The 20935-nt window shown below is 38.5% G+C and overlaps 1 protein-coding gene across 4 annotated transcripts in view; it reads right to left on the bottom strand.

Moving 5' to 3' along the window:
- Positions 1-3084: 3084 nt before the first annotated feature.
- The window catches only part of ARHGAP18 (Rho GTPase activating protein 18), a 58108-nt gene continuing 40257 nt past the window's right edge, over positions 3085-20935 (bottom strand). For 2 of the 4 annotated variants that reach the window (XM_088140711.1, XM_088140703.1), the window contains exons 7-15: positions 20242-20333; positions 18502-18579; positions 16555-16714; positions 14126-14208; positions 13159-13365; positions 12078-12242; positions 8848-8972; positions 7062-7123; positions 3089-6133 (exon numbers count right to left, since the gene is read on the bottom strand). In XM_088140711.1, coding sequence (XP_087996837.1) covers positions 6042-6133; positions 7062-7123; positions 8848-8972; positions 12078-12242; positions 13159-13365; positions 14126-14208; positions 16555-16714; positions 18502-18579; positions 20242-20333 — 1064 coding nt within the window. In that variant the 3' untranslated portion in view covers positions 3089-6041. Of the gene's footprint in view, positions 6134-7061; positions 7124-8847; positions 8973-12077; positions 12243-13158; positions 13366-14125; positions 14209-16554; positions 16715-18501; positions 18580-20241; positions 20334-20935 lie in introns of all 4 variants that reach the window. The other 2 variants (XM_007426075.4, XM_007426076.4) reach the window with 2 other exon arrangements.

Raw genomic sequence — 20935 nt, forward strand, 5'->3', positions numbered from 1 at the left:
CTTGGGGCTACTGCTAAAGCAAAGGAATGAATGCTTTACTCCATCAAGGCCTTAAAATAAGCCAAGTTAACCCAAAGACAGTACTATAAGCAACAAAAGCAAAGTTACATGTAAGCAAACTCGCTAGATTTATAGCAACCTAGAAACAGAAAAGTCTTCTTAAGATTTCTGTGGGGAAAATTGGCGGTAGCATCCACCAGGGTTGAAGTCCTGTGCCCAATGACCTGAGGGCTGGCCCCACCATTCTCAGCTGGAACAAAGTCCTTCGATTTCTTTTTGCTTCCTGGGTTTCGTTGCAATCCTGTAAGCCCCACTGAAAACAACAGGGCTACCTTCTCAAGAGGATTCTAGTGGTAACTATCATCTCACATAATATGAACAAAATCACCTCTGAAATCAGAAGGCATGGTCAAATCATTCTGCAAAAACAAGCAGCCATTTTTTAACAATGTCCGTTAGTGAAACAACTTTCTGGACTCTGGAACTTGGCCTGGAATATGCTCAGTCCTCAGCTGGCAGCCTAAGAGGTAAGGTGAGATGTTCTTCACCACCAGACTTCCTGAGAGAGGACAATACTGCCAAGCTTTTAAAAAAATCTATCAAATGGCTTAGCCTCAGAAGAAAACTGCTCTGAATTTGAGGGAGGGGGTGGTAGCCACTGCAACTATCAAATGGTTAATCACAAGCAGCTTATACTTTCAAGTATGAAATCCAACCAAAGTACTAAAGATTTTTTAAAAACTGGCTGCCAGCCAAATTAGTTAATTAGCTAGAGGTTCATCAGCATTTCACAGAAAGCTTCTGATCCTTCAACCACAGATGTCTGATCACTCTTCCAAGAGGGAACAAATCCTGCAGATTCACACACTGGGCTAATAACTAAGCTGAACATGACTCCATTACAGTCCCTGCCATTTTGCTTATTAATAAATTATTATTAATCGTGTCCTGTGTACTTTTCTTAATTCAAAGTACACAGTACTTTGTACTCAGAATAGAAATCCTAACATAAGAAAATATTTTGATCAAGCCTCTTTTGCCAACACGAAATGATTTGGGTTCTCTAGATTGACCTTCCAATATTAAAAAAAAAAATCATTACAATCATAGCTAATCCCTTCAGACAAATCTAGTTCTACTGATTAGGGCCAAGCAAAGCCTTGAAAAGAGATGCTTAACAGTGTGTGGGAGCCTGAACAAAGCACCTCCCTTTGAATCATTGCAGCAGCCACATTTTGGGGAGTGGTTCAGGCAGCTGCTTCAGAAACTGCTCCTGGCTGTTTTTACTTGTTTCTCCATGCACAGCCAGTTTACTTCCAATCCTTGTATTGTTGTACTACTGTTGTCTCTGGCAAAGAGGGGTTGCAGCTACCTGAAACACACAGAATGGAAGTGAAAATTAAATTAGGTGTATATGCAAAACCCGAGATAGCCCTATCCTCAACTTTCTGGATTATATTACTCTGTTCGCTCTAGAGATCTTATAAACCTATGAGCCTTAGCACTTGTAAATGGGATATAAAGTAAATCTCTCTTTTCCCAAGATGGTTTTTGTTGCTTTTCAGAATGGTTAATCCAGTCTAGCTGGAATAAAAATTACTTTCTTTGGGACTTAGCTTTCAAAGTTAAGTAATATTGCATAATATTATTCTCCTATATTTGGCTGATCAGGGTACAGTATTCAAGGTATCACCTAGGAAACTTTCCTCTAAATCAGCTTTTAAATGTTTACTGCTTTTCCTCAATAGCCTAAGAAAATAGCTAATTGATCAGCACAAACTGGGCAGCGACAGATGCAGACACAGCTACAGAAGAATGAAGCAGTTTTAGAAAGGAATAATTTTTTAGTTGAAGTGGACCTTCTAAGAGAGGTAGATAATATATGGGCAAAGAGGGGGGAGGGAACTTGCATCAGGCATCATTTTATTCCTGTTCTGTGTTTCAATATTTTATGCTTACAGAATAGGTAGCAACCACACATTAAAATCTTTTTTTCAATACTTTTGTCTTGCATTTTCACAAACAATTGATGGAAAGCTTCTTTAGCAATTTAATGTCAAGATTTCTAGACAATCTCTTAAGGTTTTTTTTTAACCATTTCATATTTCCTGTTGTTTCTTTTGTAACTTACAATTCAGCTGAAGAACAATGCTGCCACCTATGGAAGCTATGCAGAAAAATCCTACATGAAAAAGCAAAAATAGGGCAAACAAGTATTAGGTCGAAAAAAGAATAGGAACAGGAGAGTATCTGGACAGTTGTGTGTGGGTTTTTTTAATAAAAATGAAAAAGTCATTTAGATACTGAAATAAAGCAGTAGATATAATACATGTGAGGCTTTTATTGTTCTTTGAATCAGTGTTGACTCCTGGTGGCTACTTGGATTAGTCCCTGCAGTTTTATTGGCAAGAATTCGGAAGTGGTTTGCCATTGCCTGTTTCCTTGGGCTGAGAGAACATGACTGGCCCAAGTCACCCAGCTGGCTTCGTGCCTGAAGTGGAACTCATTGTCTTCTGGTTTCTAGCCCAGTACCTTAACCACACCACCAAACTGACTCTTAGTGTCTTAATGGATATGGATAAACTGGAAGGGAAATATGAAAAGAAACCGATGATTTAATAACCTACTAAACTAAATAGGTACAAGTATAAACAAATGCATGTTTTCTACTGCAACCCCCCCCCCAAATATTTACAGCACAATGTTGAGCCAAGAACTTTTCATCTATCGGGGTTCTAGACAGTATAAAACTGAATTGCACACAACTCTTTCTCAACTGGCAGTAGATTTGGCTGTACTGCTTTGGTTGCAGGTATAGAACCTTTGCTCTGGGTGATCAAAAGAAGGTGCATGACAAAACTAATGCCCAAATGAGGTAGAGGAATCATTTAAAATTATGGTGATTTTGAAAATGCAAAGGTGGCAGTGACAGTAGATTAAGTGAAAGTAACATGCAATGAAGTAGCCATAAAAGGGGAATTTTATTGCATCTTCTGAGTTGAAAAACCAGTAATGGGCTTGATGCAAGATGAACACCACACACATGGGCTAAATGAGTTGTTTTTAATTGAAAATGATTTATTTTATACACAAATTTATTATCTACAAAGGAACAACCGGCTCTTTGTAACTCTGATTCCTTTTTGTGCATACTTCACATATGTATTTGTGGATCCAGATTACAGCAGCATTAAAAACAAACCTTTTGAGTATAAAAGAGTTTTTCAAATAGTAGCTAAAATTGGCACTAATCCAGCACGAGATCGTCTTTAAAAGTATCTAATTTACTGGAAATGTCTATTACAGCTCTTTATATATGAGAACTTACACAAAAACTAGGTATCCAGGGTCATAATACTTTTGCTATTTAATTGGATCTCTCTCAGAGATAGTTGGGGAGGCAGAACTTCATCCAACATTTGCACAAGGGACTTTCTCTTTCCTTCCTCCTCCTCCAACTCCACCTGCAACAGCAAATTTGGAGATATGCATGGGGAAGAGTTATGGGGGAATAGGGAATACAGTCCGTTAATGGAGCAGTCCCTGGTTTGTTAACCAGGCCTTCTGCCTATCATGCCATGCCAGTCAAATGAGGGATAATACTCTTAGGGTGGAGCAGGAAGGCCATTCGAGGAGCTACTAGATGCTGGCTGTTTGGGATAGGTTTTCATCTTCCCACTCTGTTCATCAGATACTCTCACTCCTCAGAGAAAACAAAGAAAAACAACAAAAGGTTACTGGCTGCTGCCATTATTATTCCATTTTAGTCCTTTCTGGCATGTTCACATAACCTTTCTTACTAATTAGATTTACACAGATGGTGGTGCACTAGAGCTTGATTAACTGGGAATACCAGAGTTACCAAATCCCAGTTAAGGATTTTCAGTTCAATTCCTCTACAATTCTTAGATCTTTTAATTGCCACTGAATAGCAAATCAGATGCAACACAGCCAGCACATGAAGCCAGAGAAGTTACAGTGTCAGTGACTCAACAGATCATGGTGCATTGGCAAAAATTCTATCATGAAGAACACAGGCAAGTATTTTTTTTAAAAAAGTATATTCTTTCCCATGCATTATAAATTCTCTGGGGAATTACTGTTCTATATTTCTAAAAAATGTAAAATTCTGTTCACTTTTGTTTTATGAAGAACAAAACACAAGCTGTGGTAACATTCCTGTATGGTCATGTACTCAACTGCGGCACACCCTGGCATGAGATCCACCTCTAACAGGTAAATCATTACCTGGGATATTCACATATGTATGTTTATAAATTCTCCTAGTCTGTTCAACTTTGGGTAATCGTATTTTATGTGACATTCAATCTGCTTAAACTGCCTGGAATGAGTAACAACATATGGAAAACAATACATTATAAGCATCAAGATTAGAATTTGCAGCTGAAAAGGCCTCAATGTTAGTATTTATCTATTACACTTCCGTATTCTCCTTCTTAACAAAAAAAAATTGTTAGGTGAATTGCAATAAATAAATTCCCTGGGCTTATACAATATTGACCATGCTATCTTTGGATCTTTTCTAGGACAGAAATATGATTTTTTTTCTAGCCAATAGCTGCACTTAAACTTTGAACAGCATTTCTAAGTGGACAATAGGAAAAATAAATGGCCAGAACAGAAATGTGTATTTACTTCACTTTAAATTTAACTTACATTAAACATAGTTAATACGATTAGCCCAGATGTACTTAATTCTTCTTCACTTCCAACAAACTAAAACTTACAAGTCGGTGACAAGTTTTGGGAGTGTCCTGGGACCCAAGGCTTTCAGAGACCGCCCTTGGGCCGTGGGTCATATGCCCCATGTCTTTAATGACAAATCCACGCAGATCAGTCTTTGCAATCTGACATCCACCTAGTATGTTGGTATTACACGTAGTCCTTGTTTAGCAACTGCCTCACTTAGAGACCATTAACAGTTATGACAGGGATGAAAAAGTAACTTTACAACCAATCCTTGCATTTACCCCCTTTGCAAGTCTGTACATCTGAAGTAAGATAATAAGCAGAGTCGTGGTTTCACTTAGCAACCGCTTTACTTAATGACCAAGTTGCTGGTTCCAACTGCGGTCGCTAAATGAGGCCTACCTGTACAAATCCCAGAATTCCTAGCCACACAATAGGACATGAAAGACTGAGTGAAATGAATAGCCAAAGCACTTGGAGCATCTAAGTATTCTGACTATTCACTGGCAGGTCTAAACTGCTAAGTGTAAATACCCTATCATGATTTCACATTACTTCTTACTTCGAATTATGCTTATTAAAAGAAAACCTATGGTGTAATTATTTTCTTTAAAAAAAATATTTGAAGCTCATTAGGATTAAAAGATGAAAGATAACTCCTCAGGATGGAAAACAATTGATTACCTTTGGTGTACAGAAAAAGAAGAGATGCAGTTTCTGGCAGTCCTTCATTTTTCTGCCATTTTTCCTACTGATCTTGGGAAATACCACCCAATAAAGAAAGCTGCATCAATTCATTCATGTTATGCTCTTTAATAAATATATACCTGGAGATAGCATTGTCTCATGTTACTGAACTAGAATAAACAAACAAAGATACCTGTAATAAATGTTATGGCACACACATTACACCACCACCATCTCCAATGACAGAAAAGCACTGGTGAGGATGTTGAAGATCTGAACCAATGAAGAAATACTTCTCTTATTTTTTAATAAATGTCTTTATTAAGAAAATTGGTGCTTGCTCTATCTCAAGCGACCTGAAGGAAATAATAATCCAGTGGACCATACCAAAGGCACAATGGTGCTTAGAACAAGTACTGCAGATTCGGTCCTTCCCAGCAAAATCAGTAAGATCACAAAGCTTCCTGTCCTATTAATTTTGCTGCAGTAGCTCTCCTTTACTTGAGAGATGCAGAAGGCTAACTGTAGCACAATACTCCTTAGCAGTGCAACACATCTAAGTCTCAAATGAATTCAATGTCCTTTTATTTTGCTGCATCTGAACATTATAGTGTTGCAGAAAGTCTCTTTATATATCCAGAAGTTCAGCCATTTTTTGATTTTATAATCCATTCGGCATTTGGGTTCAGTTGATACAAGTCCTTCATGAAAGTATCATCATCTAGGCATCGTTCACCTGTCATGGGAACATATTATATAAAATCATAAAATGATAAAATAAGGATTTTAATGAATGATTTTCTTAGAGGAAGCTTCACTGAACATGGTGGAACTTATTTCTGCCATGGACATAAATCAGGCAAGACACCAACACGGGCTATAACTTCAGTATCTCACGCTATATGTGAAACATTTTTATGTAATCGTTTCATTTTCAAAGGGTGCTTAACTCCAGATGCTAAGTATGCCTAATGGTCTCTGTTTACCCCATTGTCCCTGAGTTAAAACTATTTACTCTTCATTTAAGAAGTAGATCCTAATTTATAAACATTTCTTCCCTGCTGAATAATACAGTAACTGAAAATAAAATTCAGCAGAAGTCTTTTTTTTTTTGCATATTGCAATGTTAGCTATAAACAGGGTCCTTGCTGGAGATAGATCTTCCAGATAAATAAATGTATTAGCACTTGCCCTTGTCCACCTCTGAACAAACCACAACAGCTTGTTCCTCATCATTCTCCACTCATGCAAACCCATTGACCTGAAGCCCACTAATGTGGTGGGCAGGATTAAAGTTGTGCGATTATATGCTATTATCAAGTATTCATATACCCATCAAGAAAAAGGTTCTAGCGTGGCTCTTGTCAGGTTTAATTTCTATGGAGAGTTGACATGAAAGCATACAATTTCCTGAATAGTAAGGGGAAAAAATCCTAACAGTAAAAGCAATTTGTTAGTGAAATCAGTTGCCCAAAGCAAGAGTAGATGCCCCTTCCCTGAATATGTTGAAGTAGAGGCTAGATAACTGTATGTCAGGAATGCTTTACTTTGAATTCTTGCACTGAGCAGGGTGTCCCTTCCACCTCAATGAATCTAAATAATCTGGTAAGAAAAAATAAACCACCTGACTTAACCATCAACACTAAGCAGAGTAACCACCTTACCAATATTTCCTCCCACTTCATGTAAAAACAGCTCTTCTTTCTTCAAAGCTGGTACAGTTCCACTGGCAAAATAAAAGTTAACAAAATGACCAGCCATTATCCCAAATAACTTCCAAATGAAAGCTACTAGTATGCTCCAGAAAATGGCCTGAATCAGGAGCCTGCAAGTGCACTAAAATTATTTTTCCCCATCTGTTAACTTACTGCAATAACATATCACACCTGAGTGATTATGGAAGAAAAAGCTGTTTGCTACCTTGAATTAAATGAGAGGAAAATCAGTTGAAAAAAAAAAAAATCCATACATTCACAAACAAGTAATCATCCCGCCCTTTTTGAAAAAAAAAAAACCAGGAAATTTTATTGGGACCTCTTGACTGGATATCATTCTTTGATACTAATGCAATTAATTAGTATTCATGTTTTTTTACACATTTCCAGCATTGTCCTAAAATTGTTTTCAGAACTTGAATGGGCAGATCATCTTATATATTATCAATATGAGTAGACTTTGCTTAATGACTGCCCTGTTTAGTGACCATTTGAAGTTAGGATGACCTCACCATTGCAGTGTCCCCACGGTCATGTGATTGAGATTCAAGCATTTCACAACTGGTGGGTGCTTCCAACTGTTGCACAATCCCATGGTCACATGATCGTCATTTGCACACTTCACAACCAGCTTCCGACAAGCAGAATCAACGGAGAAGTCAGCAGTAAAACTGCAATTCATGGTCATGTGATGTCTTGCTTAATGACCACAGTTGATTCACTTAACAACCATGGTGGAAGTGAGGTCATAAGCCTGTTGTGGTCACATGATGTCACTTATGTCATCACAATGACCATGTCACTTAGTGACAGAGTTGTCAGTCCCAACTGTAGTCATTAAGCAAGGACTACCTGTACAAAAGGCCATGCCATTTCTGAAGCTTGGCTGCCCTGCTTCAGAAATGAAGCATGTCACTCACCTCCATTTTATAAAACCAGCAATGGAACTGCATATTTAAATCCTGGAGAGCAGATTATTATTTATACCCTTGGGAGTCTTGCAATATTTTGAACTACGCAGCAGTTTAAAGATCTAAGAAACACTAGATAGACAAATTGTATATTCATGACAGCAACCAGGCACTATGATGAAGTAACCCTTCCATAAAATAAGGAGGTGTAGATCAAAAGATCCCACTGCGTATAAAGAAGAGGAAGACAATGTCCTTCTCATATTCCCCAAAACAAAGGCAGAGTATTATTGGGGATTCCACAATCCCCTTTAAAAGTGTGGGTATCCACAGGCCAGTACAAGAAGAAAAGTCTCTTCCTACTACAGTGGAACCTCTGGGCTCAAATGTCTGTGTGAACTTGTCACAAGTGAACATTTGTCCAAAATCTGTTTTACATTGGCATAAATATTCTTAAGGGGGTAAAAAATCTCCTTCCCCATCTCAGCATCCTCTTTTCATCAGTGCTGTGTAGAAGAAACACCTCCCCAACACCACTGGTGCAATTCCTTAGCCAGCTAACATTTTAAACCTACACAGGTTCCTACAATAGGTGCACTGGTGACTCCTTCCATGTGCAGTGCCAATAGCCTTCTTAAATAAACTATTGACAATACTACTGTTGGTTAAAAAGTTTCTTTTTACTGATTTTTTTCCCCACTACCTGATCTTTTGGACAAAATTCATTAAATCTGTCCCTTCTCTGCTGTGGTAGAATTCAAAGCTAACGTTTCATAAAATGCCGGGCTTGGTAGCAGGAGAGAGAAAGGCAGGCAGGCTTGTACCTTTTCTGGCTGAGGAACCTGGCAACGATATCACCAGCTTTTAGTTCTCCCGTCAGCTGAATTGCCATGGAAACTTTGGAAAGATGAGGTGCTTGAACCCGTATTACTCCCTGAAGAACATCGGCCTGCAAAGCAATAATGAAATTGGAACAGAACACCTTACAGCTGGCTTTCAGAAGCTTTCCCAAATCAGTGCAGAACAATGAACTTGGGCACACCACAGATTACATGCTCAAGTCTGGCATATCATCCCGCGCAAAGCAGAAGCTATCTGTTTCCTTACCTATTATGCGATTTACCAAAATTCACACAATCTTTTTCACAGCGATGGAACATATTGCTTCACAAATAGGGGGGTGGATTTTTAACCACTAATTTTTCTGCATATTAGGAGCCTACATTTGAGCTATCATATTTATATATGAATCAGATCCTGCTCTGCAATGAAGGGAACAAAAACCTTTCATTTTAGATTTGTTCTTAAGCACTAGTAAAAAACACTTATGGATCAAATTTTAATTTTCTAACCAAATGCAGTTTCCCTTTCTGATAGAGCATAGCAGTTGCAAAATATGAAACTGTGTGTGTGATTTCAAATTCAGAATGAGGTTATCTTCTATTATCTTCTATTCAAGTATAAATTCCTTGTTTAAAATTCAACATGTGCCATACAGCGTTTTATAAAAATTATAAGATATAAGGTATAACTCTAAAGAATCATTGCACAATTCTTACAGCCTCACTCCAGATGCCAGAATGTGCAAGCGAGCATTGGAGCACTATAACATCAGGTATTATCTAGACATTTTAGTGTGGCTTAAAGATACAGGTAGTTTTTGAGTTACAACGGCAATTGGGACCAGATTTCTGTCGCTAAGCGATGCAGTCATAAAACATGATATCACACGACCACAACACTTAGTGATGGCAATCCCGGCAGTCCCTGTTGCTGTCGTTAACTGAATCCCACCGGTCATTAGGCAAGGAGCCACCCCAATCCAAGCTATTCCTGGCTTGGTCCTTCCCAGTCCCAAGCCTCAGTAAGGTAAGGGACTGTCTCCTCCCCCCACCTATTTCCCCATTTCTGCCCTTTTGGCCACCTTGCACTCTGTTACCTCTGCCAGCCTTGCTGCCCTGTGACTGCTCACCGTGCCAGCCCTGCTGGCCTTGCTGCTCTGCGCTCACTGGCCCTGCTGCCCTCCAGCCTGTTGCCCCCAGCTGACCTTCACCATCTTCCTCCCACTGCTGACGAGGTGTGTCCAGCTGGCCCTATTTCTCTTCTATTTGGAGAATGCCATTCTATTTCGAGAACGGTCCAAGTGGCCTCAGGAAGAAGGCCTGGCATGGCCAGCAGCTGCCTTGCATAGGGCCAGGCCAGGCATACCTCGTTAACAGCAGGAGGAAGATGGCAAAGATCAGCTGGGTATAGCAGGCCTGTGGATCACAGGGTGGTGGGGGTGGCTGGAACTTTGCACTGTGGTGGATGGCTGCGGTGTGGGGCTCGAGGCAGCATTCCTCAGTGGCGGTGGTGCTGGGGCTGAAGTAGAGGCCCGGGAGTGCGGGCTGCCACCTGCACTTCTGAAGGGCCCAGGCATCTACTTCAGCCCCAGTGCCACCACTGCCAAGTGCCACTATGCAGGGTGGCCAAAAGAGCAGAGTTGGGGGGGGGGGAATATGCGGATGAGGGGAGTTGAAGCACCCCTGTGGTTATAAGTGTGGGTGGGCTGCCAAGCATCCAAATTCTGATCATGTGAACACAGAGGTGCTGCAACAGCCATAATTTCAAGGATTGGGTATAACTGCCATTTGTTCAGCACCACTGTAACTTCAAACAGATGCTGAACAAATGGTTGTAACTCAAGGACTCCCGGTATAGCAAAACAGAAATGTTATTATAAAATAGCAGAAATGCAGAAGACAGAGGTCAAAACCACACATGGAATTTCCAATTGTCTTTGAATTAAGATTGGAGTGAGGAATACAATAACAGTATCATCAGCTTCAAGAGGAGTCCCAAAGAGCCCAGCTGCATAACATGGAAACATGCAAATTTACATTATGTCCCCAGTATGTATCTCTCTCTTACCTGGATGGGCCAACTTTGGGTTGCTAAGAGCCCTGCCTCATCTGTTTTATGAAGCCAAGAGCTGAACAAATGGGGGGATGATACAAAGTGGGGAGGGCCAGAGCATACATTTGTGGAGAGTGAGGATTTTTCTAGATTTTCCCTTAAAGTGGGAGAATTTTTGAAACAATTAAGCAAACTTTTAATAATAATTGAAGACCACAGCTGGGGGCCATAAAAGGGCTATGTAATTGGGGCTGTGAGATGCCCATTCCCGGCCTGTGTCTGCAGAACCAAAAACAACTATCTCGATCACAATGTATGTAATAAATCTGGCCCAAATTGCTAATTTATTTTCAATAGGAAAAAAAAGAACGTTCAGGCCAGTGCAATTCCAAATGTATCCACATGATGGCTCCAATCCACTAAGATTATGAATATGACTCACTGAAGATGGGGAATAATAGAAAGAAAATCTATATTCAGAAAACCAATGTGCAAATATTTGGTTTGTTTTCTGCTATGTATTATGTTGAAAGTATCTTGATGTGTTAATGGATATCGTTATCTAAAGTTACCCAGGTGAAAACAACAAATCATCAAGTAGTATTTGATTTTTAAAGAATCACTAAAGAGAGTTGAAGTTTGCTTGGAACAGATATTTTCAGCGACTATATTTTTGGGATCGTACTAATAATTTAATATTTAGTCCCGTATCAGCATGGCTAAAGCTAAAAAGATTTATTGTGTCCCAGGTAGCTGTTTAATTCTTTCAACTACAACAAGTAGATTATACCAGCATTCCCCAATTTCATTATTTCCAAATGTGTTGGGACTGCAAACACTCAAAATTTCAGCTAATATAAGTATTAGTTTTTATTCTTTCTTCAGGATAGGGTGGAGATTTGAACTCTAAAAATGTAAGGGAGCTCATAGGTATGGCTGAGTCATTTCCTGTAAGAGCAACCACAATGAATAAATCCTTTGGTACAGTTACAGTACAGTCTTAGGTGATTATCCTACTATTTACTGTAAGCAATTTCTACAATTAAATACATGACATACTCCAAACAAAACTGTAAATCAGATTCTTTGCTCTGAGGACTGCCCTATGAGCACAGCTTTAGTGGGAACTGCGGATTTTTATTACAAGTTGTTTGCTTACATCACTGCCACTCTTTAGATCGCTGACACTTTTATCTTGCTTCTCATGTTTTTCTCGGTCATAGGCCATCTTTTTCAGAAGTTTCCTCATTGCTTTGTCCTTTCGTTCCTTTTTCTGACTTTCAGCATTCTGCTTTCTTACTTGGTTCACAAGAAACGTAGGAATCTATGCAGGCAGACAGTATGTTTTATTGCAACATTACTATTGCTCCCTTAAGACATTAGTAAACATCTGTTGGAAGCTTTCCAATGATAGAGCAATTAAAAATGAACAGCAGATGCATTTATGTCCAGTAACAATGAAGTTTCATTCTTAAAATGAATCTTAATATTTCAGGGTTGAATTGGTTCACATTTAGTAGTACGCTATATTCCGTTAACTGCAAAGAATTTACCTTGTAGTAAACTATACTTCTCTGGCCAACAGCCTCAGTTCCAGATGCCATAGTATTTTGAAGAACTGCTTATACTAAGATTTATACCTGGCCTTTCTGTGTAATCCACACTCCCAACAACACTTACAGTCGCAACTACATCTACCCCCACTCTGATGAACCTCATAAGCATAAAGATTAGCCACTGACTCTCTTTTCTCAGATAGTTTAACATGAGTATATTTCTAGAAGGGTTCATCAAGAACCATGTATAAGCTATTCTAAATACAATTAATAAGGTTATAGTTTCTTATGAAAAAGTAGTTGACAAAATTGGAAGAACTGTATCAAGAATGAATAATCAGATTAAAGAACCCAATGCAGAACAAATTATTCTATAAATGTTTCTATGGAAAAAAAATGATCATGCATCAACTGAATTCAATAAAACTGGATTATTTTCTGGATAGTCTATTAATGTGGTAACAAAGAAAACCAACCTGTTTTAAATTTGGATGGATGTTCATTTGGCCTTTATATAAATCAAAAGAGATCTCTTTTTCCTCAAGCCCACATATTCTCAATATAGCTTTTATGCTAGCTTTTCAAAAGGAACTGCATCGTTTGCAAGATAGAAAAACTGTGGCCCACTGCTTCTGCGACAATTCTTTCAGGGTAACACTCACTTTTTAACAAAAGCAAACTTACAGTCCAAAGAAGATTTTGGTATTTAATCATAAAGCGCATGACATTTGCTGTTCCAGCCGCCATAACAAACTCGCTTTGTTCTGTGGGCTTGGAACCCAAACCATGAAACATGAAGAGGTTTGGCGCCATAACCATGGCAACATTCTTTAGGTTCATCTTGTTTTTGTCTCGATGATCGATCACTCTTTGAAGAAATTCAAGCAGCACCTGAAAATAAGAGCACCATTTCAAAGGTAGCTGTAGGAATGATCTTTGCATTCAAATAACGTACTAAAAAAAGATGACTAACTCCATCTACAGAGCACATTATGTGCACCTCTTCTGTGGTGCAACTACATAATGCCCAAGATCAAAGTCAACTGTTTAATTGCTTTAGTGATATAGCAAAGAGGGGATTAGGGTAGTCTTTTATCCTAGAGAATATAGGGGTTAACCAACCATGGCAATTGCCACATTATCAAATTGTTCAATTTTTATTTATGTTGGTCTTGTAATGCCTATGTGTTCAGCAGTTATTCTGCTGTACTCTGGAAACTGTTGGGTGAATTATAAAAGAAAAAAACAGCTACTAGGATGCAGGGCCATTTAATGTAACCTCCCCCACTTAAACAAGCTGGAAGTATCCTCATAAGATGGGGATGTCCATCCTCTACTACAAGAGGATGGGAAGAAAAAAAAACTTACCACCTTCAAGATAATTGGTTCTATCATGTCCTCCCTGATTCTTTGTTTTGCAGGCAAAAGACACCAGGTTCCTTTCTTCTTTCTTCACAGAATTCACATACTCCAAATTGAACATCTTAATTTTCTGTCTCCAAAGTCATTCTGATCCCAACTGAGCAACACTCAACAGACTGGGCTGCTCAGAACATGTGATCATTTTTAATTTAACAAGCAAACTTTTCTTCCTGGATTTATTAGATCAACGACAATTTCTAATACTTAAAAATAAGATCAACAGTCTAACCTTGAGTGTATCTCTGTTTCCCTCTGGGAGAAGGAGAACCAAAAGATTCAGGGCTTGCAGCTGATGTTTCTTTGTTGGAAGCTCTGCCAGAGAAATGTGCAAGTGTATCAGTTTTTGAATGATTTTGTATTATCCTCAATGACATTACTGGACATGAAATTATTTTTATACAATCAGCCTTACTGAAATGCTGTGCAAGTTTCAAATTATGACAATGGAGAAGCGCCATATTCATGTTTTCCAGATGTTGTTTCATGACTCAGCTGTCAAGGGATCTATAAGGTCTCAAATAATGGCAACCTCTTTTAGCTATTTTGCGGCAATACTTCCCAATATAAAAATATGTAAAAATACTTAAAAGATAAAACCTTCCCAGATGTATCTACAGTTTATGCATATGAATAAGAAGGAGTTTATGATTTCAATGAAATACATTATTCTTTCTTGAGCAAGCTGCTAGCATTAGCACATAATTCACCTCACAGGGTTGTTATGGGGAAAATAGGAGGAGGAAGAGTATTAGGTATATTGGCTGCCTTGAGTTAATTATAAAAAATAATGAAGGTGGGATAATTTTTTTAAAAAAATGCTGAATAAGGAAATATAAAGATAGCATCTATATAAAAACTAACATGTAACACTAGAAATAAAGAGATCTGCCATGCCACTGCTTTGTCATTTATTAATAATTCTCAACATACTACAAAACTAACACATGATTTCTCCATGAACTATAGATCTCAAACGGATTCAGCATGTTGGCTATTGTATATAATTTTGTGGATCTGAAGTTTGCAGAAAGCATCTTTAGCAAATCTCTGCTTACTCTGAGCTAGCCAACAGCTGAAAGCAAAGAGCCTTAGCCAATCAGCACTCTCTTTCAAACTGGCCAAGAGCTAACTAGGCTGTCCCTACAGCTTCCTGTGCTCTGAGAATTAATAATTAACCTTTGTTCTAGAAAAAAAAAAAGAAGCAAATATGTTTCTAGTTTTCCCCAACCCACACACACATTCCATGCATTTATCCACATAAATCTGTGTATATTTGTCTAACGGTTTGCAAAATACTTCTCCTGAAAAGTTGCTATAGAGATGGTTGCAAGGAATTAATAAAACTATTAATAAATATGCTTGGAAGCCTCAAAATCCTTCTTTTTACCATTGTGTCAGATAAGCTCTGTAAATGGCATCCTAGCAAACATTGGGAAGTGCAGTTATCCCACAAAGTCCCAAGAGTGTTGCATGGCAGTAAACAGTATGCAAATAGCATTTCTCCAAAACTGCACTGAAGGGCTTGTCCCTAATTAGGCTGAGGAAAGCACTAAATGAGAGGAGGGGCAGAATTCTCTCCAATGAGAAAAAAATTCCAAAGATACAGGATGAACTCATTGGAATGTGGATTCCATCCTCCTTTGAACCTCCTTCTCCTGTGGGAGAAAAAATGCAACCAGATCTTCCAATGGTAGTGAGTAACTGAAGTATTTGGAAAATTGCATTGCATCAGTTCTGGTCTGTGAACAAGACTGAGCAATCAGCTAGGGTACATGCAGCCAAGAGATGGGTGAAAAAAATCACTAATGGAATTGCTCAAAGTCTACACCTGCCTGACCTTTAACTTTTTCCTAAAAGATTTATTATTTTCAAAATGAACTTAAATGGTCTCCTATAGAAAGTGTAAGAAAATCTTATGATTCCTTAGGTCCTGCTAACTAACTACAACAACCCTCAGCAGCCCCAGCCAAAATACATGTTGGTAAGAGGTGCTGGTAACTGTAGTTCTGTATTATTTGCAAGCCCAGTCCTAGAATTTATAATGTAGCACATTTTGTACTGCAATTAATTATAAGACACTTTTCAACTCCCCCTGTCTATTATGAAAATAATAAGTCATCTATACTATACTGACCAGTATGGAGTATTTATGAGTAGAGGTAATAGGTAATTCTGGGCATCTGTTTTCAGATGTAGGCAAAAAGTTAATGTTTTGCTGTTGTTTCATGAGACAGTCGCTGTTCTTCCACCGATAGAACACTCCCTGATCCAGCAGAGGTTCCTTCCAATGGAATGAGGAGGGAGATAATTTATGATGATTCCTCCTCCTCCTCCTGGAAGCATGATAATCTGCTCCAGAGAGCTGGGGGCTTCTTTGGGCAATTTGGGAGGTGGTATGGGGCTTTCAGAGAAAAAGGAAAACTAATCAGAAATCTCTAACTTCACCATTCTGCTGGCTTCAAAGCATATTCTGTCAGTGGACACTTAGAAACTAGAAATCTGAGACTTAGGTGTCAATAAAGATTAACTGCATCCAGTAGCTTTAGTGGTTGCCTAGTCTATGCATTGCATAGGCCAAGCTGAGCCATGTTTACCTTGTATGCTCAGCATGTGACTCTGCATAATCTCCCAACAGTAAACCAAAAAAATTCTACTCACTCTGCACATCCTGGAAGGCCTTAAGATACTCCACAGTGAACAAGGGTTGTGGCAATTCTCGGATAAAGAACTTCAGAAGGCTGGCTGCATCGTGCTGTTTGACACTGTCCCAGTTGAAAGTCCCTTCATAAAACTTTGATTCTATCTCTTGGCAAAGGTTCTAAATGACATGGGGGAAAGAAAAGCAGGTGCTGAGGGTAGCCACAACCTGAAAAAGCCACACCTAAGGTCTAACAAACTGTGCTATCTTTTCTCTCTTATGCATCAACCTTACCACTATATTTCCCAGGGTTTTTTCCAACATCACACTAAAAAGATGTATTTTGTGCTTCTTGTGTATGCAATGCCATATATGCCGACAGATTGGATTTTCATTTTACCATAGTTCATTTGTGTTTTCTTCTTGTCAGCAATAGTGTCCATTAGTGTAAGAGGTTGTTCAAAAATCCATTTAGTTTACAAAAGAATCACACAATGCTCTAAAATGTAAAATGAGTTCGTGTGAATTCATGAATTCACTCCTGAATTCATTCTCTGAAATTTTAAATAATTAAAAACACTGTGGATGCATTTTGGTACTACTCCTCTAGAACAGGAGTGGTCAACAAGCTACATTCTCTTAGATGTACCCTTCTTGGAAGGCTCCACGGCAAGCAAGGTCGAGCAAGCTATGGGTGGGACCAGAGCAGGGAAGTTTAAATCTGCAAGACAGTGGGTGCAGCATCACTAACAAAACTCCACCACATGTACAAGAGGGACAAGGCTTTGATGGGCCTGCTGTCTTATAGATTTTGACACCCTTTGGAGATACTGCTGGGCCAGAGTATATCGGGAACCCCTATCTCTTTTTCTGACACTCTTTGTTTCTCTAACACTTCCATTTCCCTTTTTCAGCCCAGCTCTTTTTGTGCCTCTGACACTCTGCTCCAAGCAGCAGCTGTATCTTTTAGCAGATCTCTTGCAGATGGCTTTTGATCGTAGGCCAAAGGCCACACGTGGAGCATTTATACAGACTCCTGTCTGAAGCCCTAACTATCAAAACAGATAGTCCATCTGGACAAGATGGAACACTGCTCCAACTTGATATAAAACGCCTTTCTATGTTATGAGGACTAGTACCGCAATTATATTATCTGTCTTCTTTATCCCAGATCAAATCCGCCTCTGACAATATTTTACAGGGGATTTGGATGTAATTTGGGTAGCCTAGGAGAAGTAACTCCTGCCTGATGTCTCCCTTTTTAATGCATTGTCTCAAAGCCATGCTGATCCTCCCCCAAAGCACGGCATGAAGTGCACATTTCATATCTTGCTCCAATTCAGCCATGTGCCAGGTCAACAAGAATCCATATTTCATCCCCCCAGAGCATGCACATATTTCTAAATTGCATAACCTGCCTGTCCGATTTGCACTTTTTTTTATAGAATTCACATTTTATGAACATTAGAAAGCTACAGCAATCAAATCAGTTTCGAAATACGACAGAGGATGATGAGTTATTGGAAAAGCAATAACAAAATAATTGCAAAACCATGTGTACCCAGGGAGCAAACAACAATACAGAGGACAACATCTAAGTAAAATGTCAGAGAAATGATTTCTTCAGCCTCTTCTTAATTCAGAAATATTTTTAAAAGAATTGAATGAATACACACACACACACATGTACACACACACACATGCACATACACACACACATAAAATGTCTACAGTTTTGAACAAATCAGTTCTGAAAGTCAGAAAATAAGTTTTGATAAACAAACAAACTGTTCTGTAACTTCCACCACCCACTTCTACTAGAGCATTTAGAATGAATAAGTAAAAGTTAAAATTTTACTTAAAGATCTGAGTGTGATACTTGCTACTGAGCACAAGTTATCAAATAAAAACAAAGAAACAAACACTGGTAAAGAACATATTATTCCTAAGCTGAATGGCTATTTTACCTTTACTCTAGCAGCAACTCCTGGTATTCGAAGCAATCCTTCTGTTTCCAGCTTTCCCTCTTCTATCTGGGAAATGAGCTGAACATAAAAAATGGAAAACAGCTCAGGTAGATTGGTGCTATCATAGCTATTTCAACATATACGACTCCCTTATTTCCCGCAGCAGGCAACCTATTTTTTTTCTGCAGTACCACAACTACAGGATGTCTTTAGGCTACAAAGAACCTACCATTATTGTAACACATGTAAATGAAGTGACATTTAGCCAGAATCAATTTGGAGAATGGCTAATACCTCACCCAGTCTACACATCATGGAACATGGACTTTATTTATTGATTTCTGAAATTCATATCCTGCTTTCTGCTTTGGCTTCCTTCCCATTCCTGACTCAGGTAAAATAATTTATTGGGATGGAAGAGAGATGTGTTTGCATAGGTATTAATCAATGAACAATATTTTATATGCAGAAAAGAATATATACAGTTCATTGACGTACCCAATCAAATGCATTTGGTCAAGTGCGCAACAGCTTTGCTTCATGAGGCTTCTTGCTAATGATGGCTTCTGTGCAGAATTTTTATCTTTAGATATTAGCCCAGGGTGGATGTAGAATAAAGAATAAATATTTTACACAGAGAGAGCAAGAGTATTGCCCAGCTTATATTACTTCTGGATACTGGACCCTTTACTAAGAAAAGCCACTCCTACAAGACTCTAACTTGATGCCAGTTTACAAATTTTTTTACTTTATTTACACTTTCCAGAGTCAATCAGCTACTGCCAAATGCATGATGGAATAAGAATGTTTTCATTGCCTTGAGGAATGTATTATCACCACATGCACTTCCAGGGGAAGCATATGCCAAAACATGGGGGCCAAAACAGAAGGTCCCATTTTTCCCAGGTCCCGTGTATTTCCAGGGAAATGGAACTCTCAGTAGACCCGCTTGAGATACCCAAATCAACTATGGCAAGGCAGTGTATGATTTAACCTGGCACAACACCATATATGGCATTGTAGGTAATGGCCAACTTTGAATTGGGCCTGGAAGCTGACTAGTAATAAGTAATTCATGCAGTGATATCAAAATCAGTGTTATTCTGCAGTGGTGGGTTTGTCCTGCCAGCAGTCTAGCCACTGCTTTCTGGACCAATTACAGCTTCTGAATTTTCTCCAAAAGTTGTCCTATAAGAGCACACTGCAGTAGTCTAATCACACAGTATTTAAGGTGCGTTATCATCACCAGGACATCATGGTCCAGGTAGAATCACAACTGGTGTAGTAGCATAAGCTCGGCAAAGGTCCCCTTGGCCATAATTTCCCCTTGCTGTTTAAGCAGCAGCCATAAGTCCAGGAGGACCCCTGCTTTTCCCCACTCTTTTGTGCAATAAAGCTTAAGAATACATGCAGATCATCTTGGATTAATCTGCAAAATTCTGGGAAATCCATTCTCAGATAGGACACAGTTACTTGTATTACTAGTTGATGATTATGTGAGTATACAAGAAAAGAAGGCAAGAACAACATTGTTTAACCTATCCACCTATCTACAGAGAGTCAAAAGAATTTTATCAAGGCACCAAGCATAAAACAGGAGGATGCTGTACTTAATAAAAATATTTTACTAGATAATAAAATGTTAGCTATTTTTCTTTGATTCAGTATTACATACAGTATACTTTTCAGGATTCAGTCCCAAAGGATGTACGGTCAAAAGAGACCAGTCAGCCTACTCACTTTTTGAAAGATAAGTGGTATCCGGATACCTGGAACTCTCTTCTGATCATGTTCTAGCAAAACCAAGAGTGAAACACCAAAAATACCAGATTCTGTATAAAGAAAAAGAAAAAGTCCCTAAAAATTATGACAAAGTGGTGACATGGAAGCATTTTAAAGTAATGTTTTCTTTCATAGCATATGCATAGCTTTTGACTTTCATATTCAGGCAGACAAATTCATTTTCAGCACAATCCTATTACAATGTGGTCATTTACCTGGAGTAAAGCCCACTAAACATACAGGATTATTTTTTGAAAATATGCAGGAAGAATACTTCACACATAAACATAGCCAAAAGGCCAAGAAGGAATAGAAAAGTCCCTAACTAGAATTAGGCATGGACTGTCATTTAAAACATATGAAGAACACTATCTTTCTTACAGATTTGTTAGAAAGATGATATGAGAACATGTAAAATTATTTATATACATTCCAATTATCACTGTTATTATTAACAAGGATTGTATCCAACTCTGCCTATCTTCAGTTTTTCTGAAGCTTCCCCATGTATCTTCCAAGCTTGGGTATTTGGAGAGCCTGGAATAAGTGAATGGAAACGTCTCTTAGGTAGAATCCAGTAACATAAATATCCAAAGCTAAATACTAATCATATTAACCCAAAATTCCTATACTTACTTATTAATCTATGTCA

Source organism: Python bivittatus, unplaced genomic scaffold, assembly GCF_059951505.1.
Source record: "Python bivittatus isolate LINGU-HERP-01145 unplaced genomic scaffold, Pbiv_v1 ctg000020_np1212, whole genome shotgun sequence".
NCBI classification, from domain to species: domain Eukaryota; kingdom Metazoa; phylum Chordata; class Lepidosauria; order Squamata; family Pythonidae; genus Python; species Python bivittatus.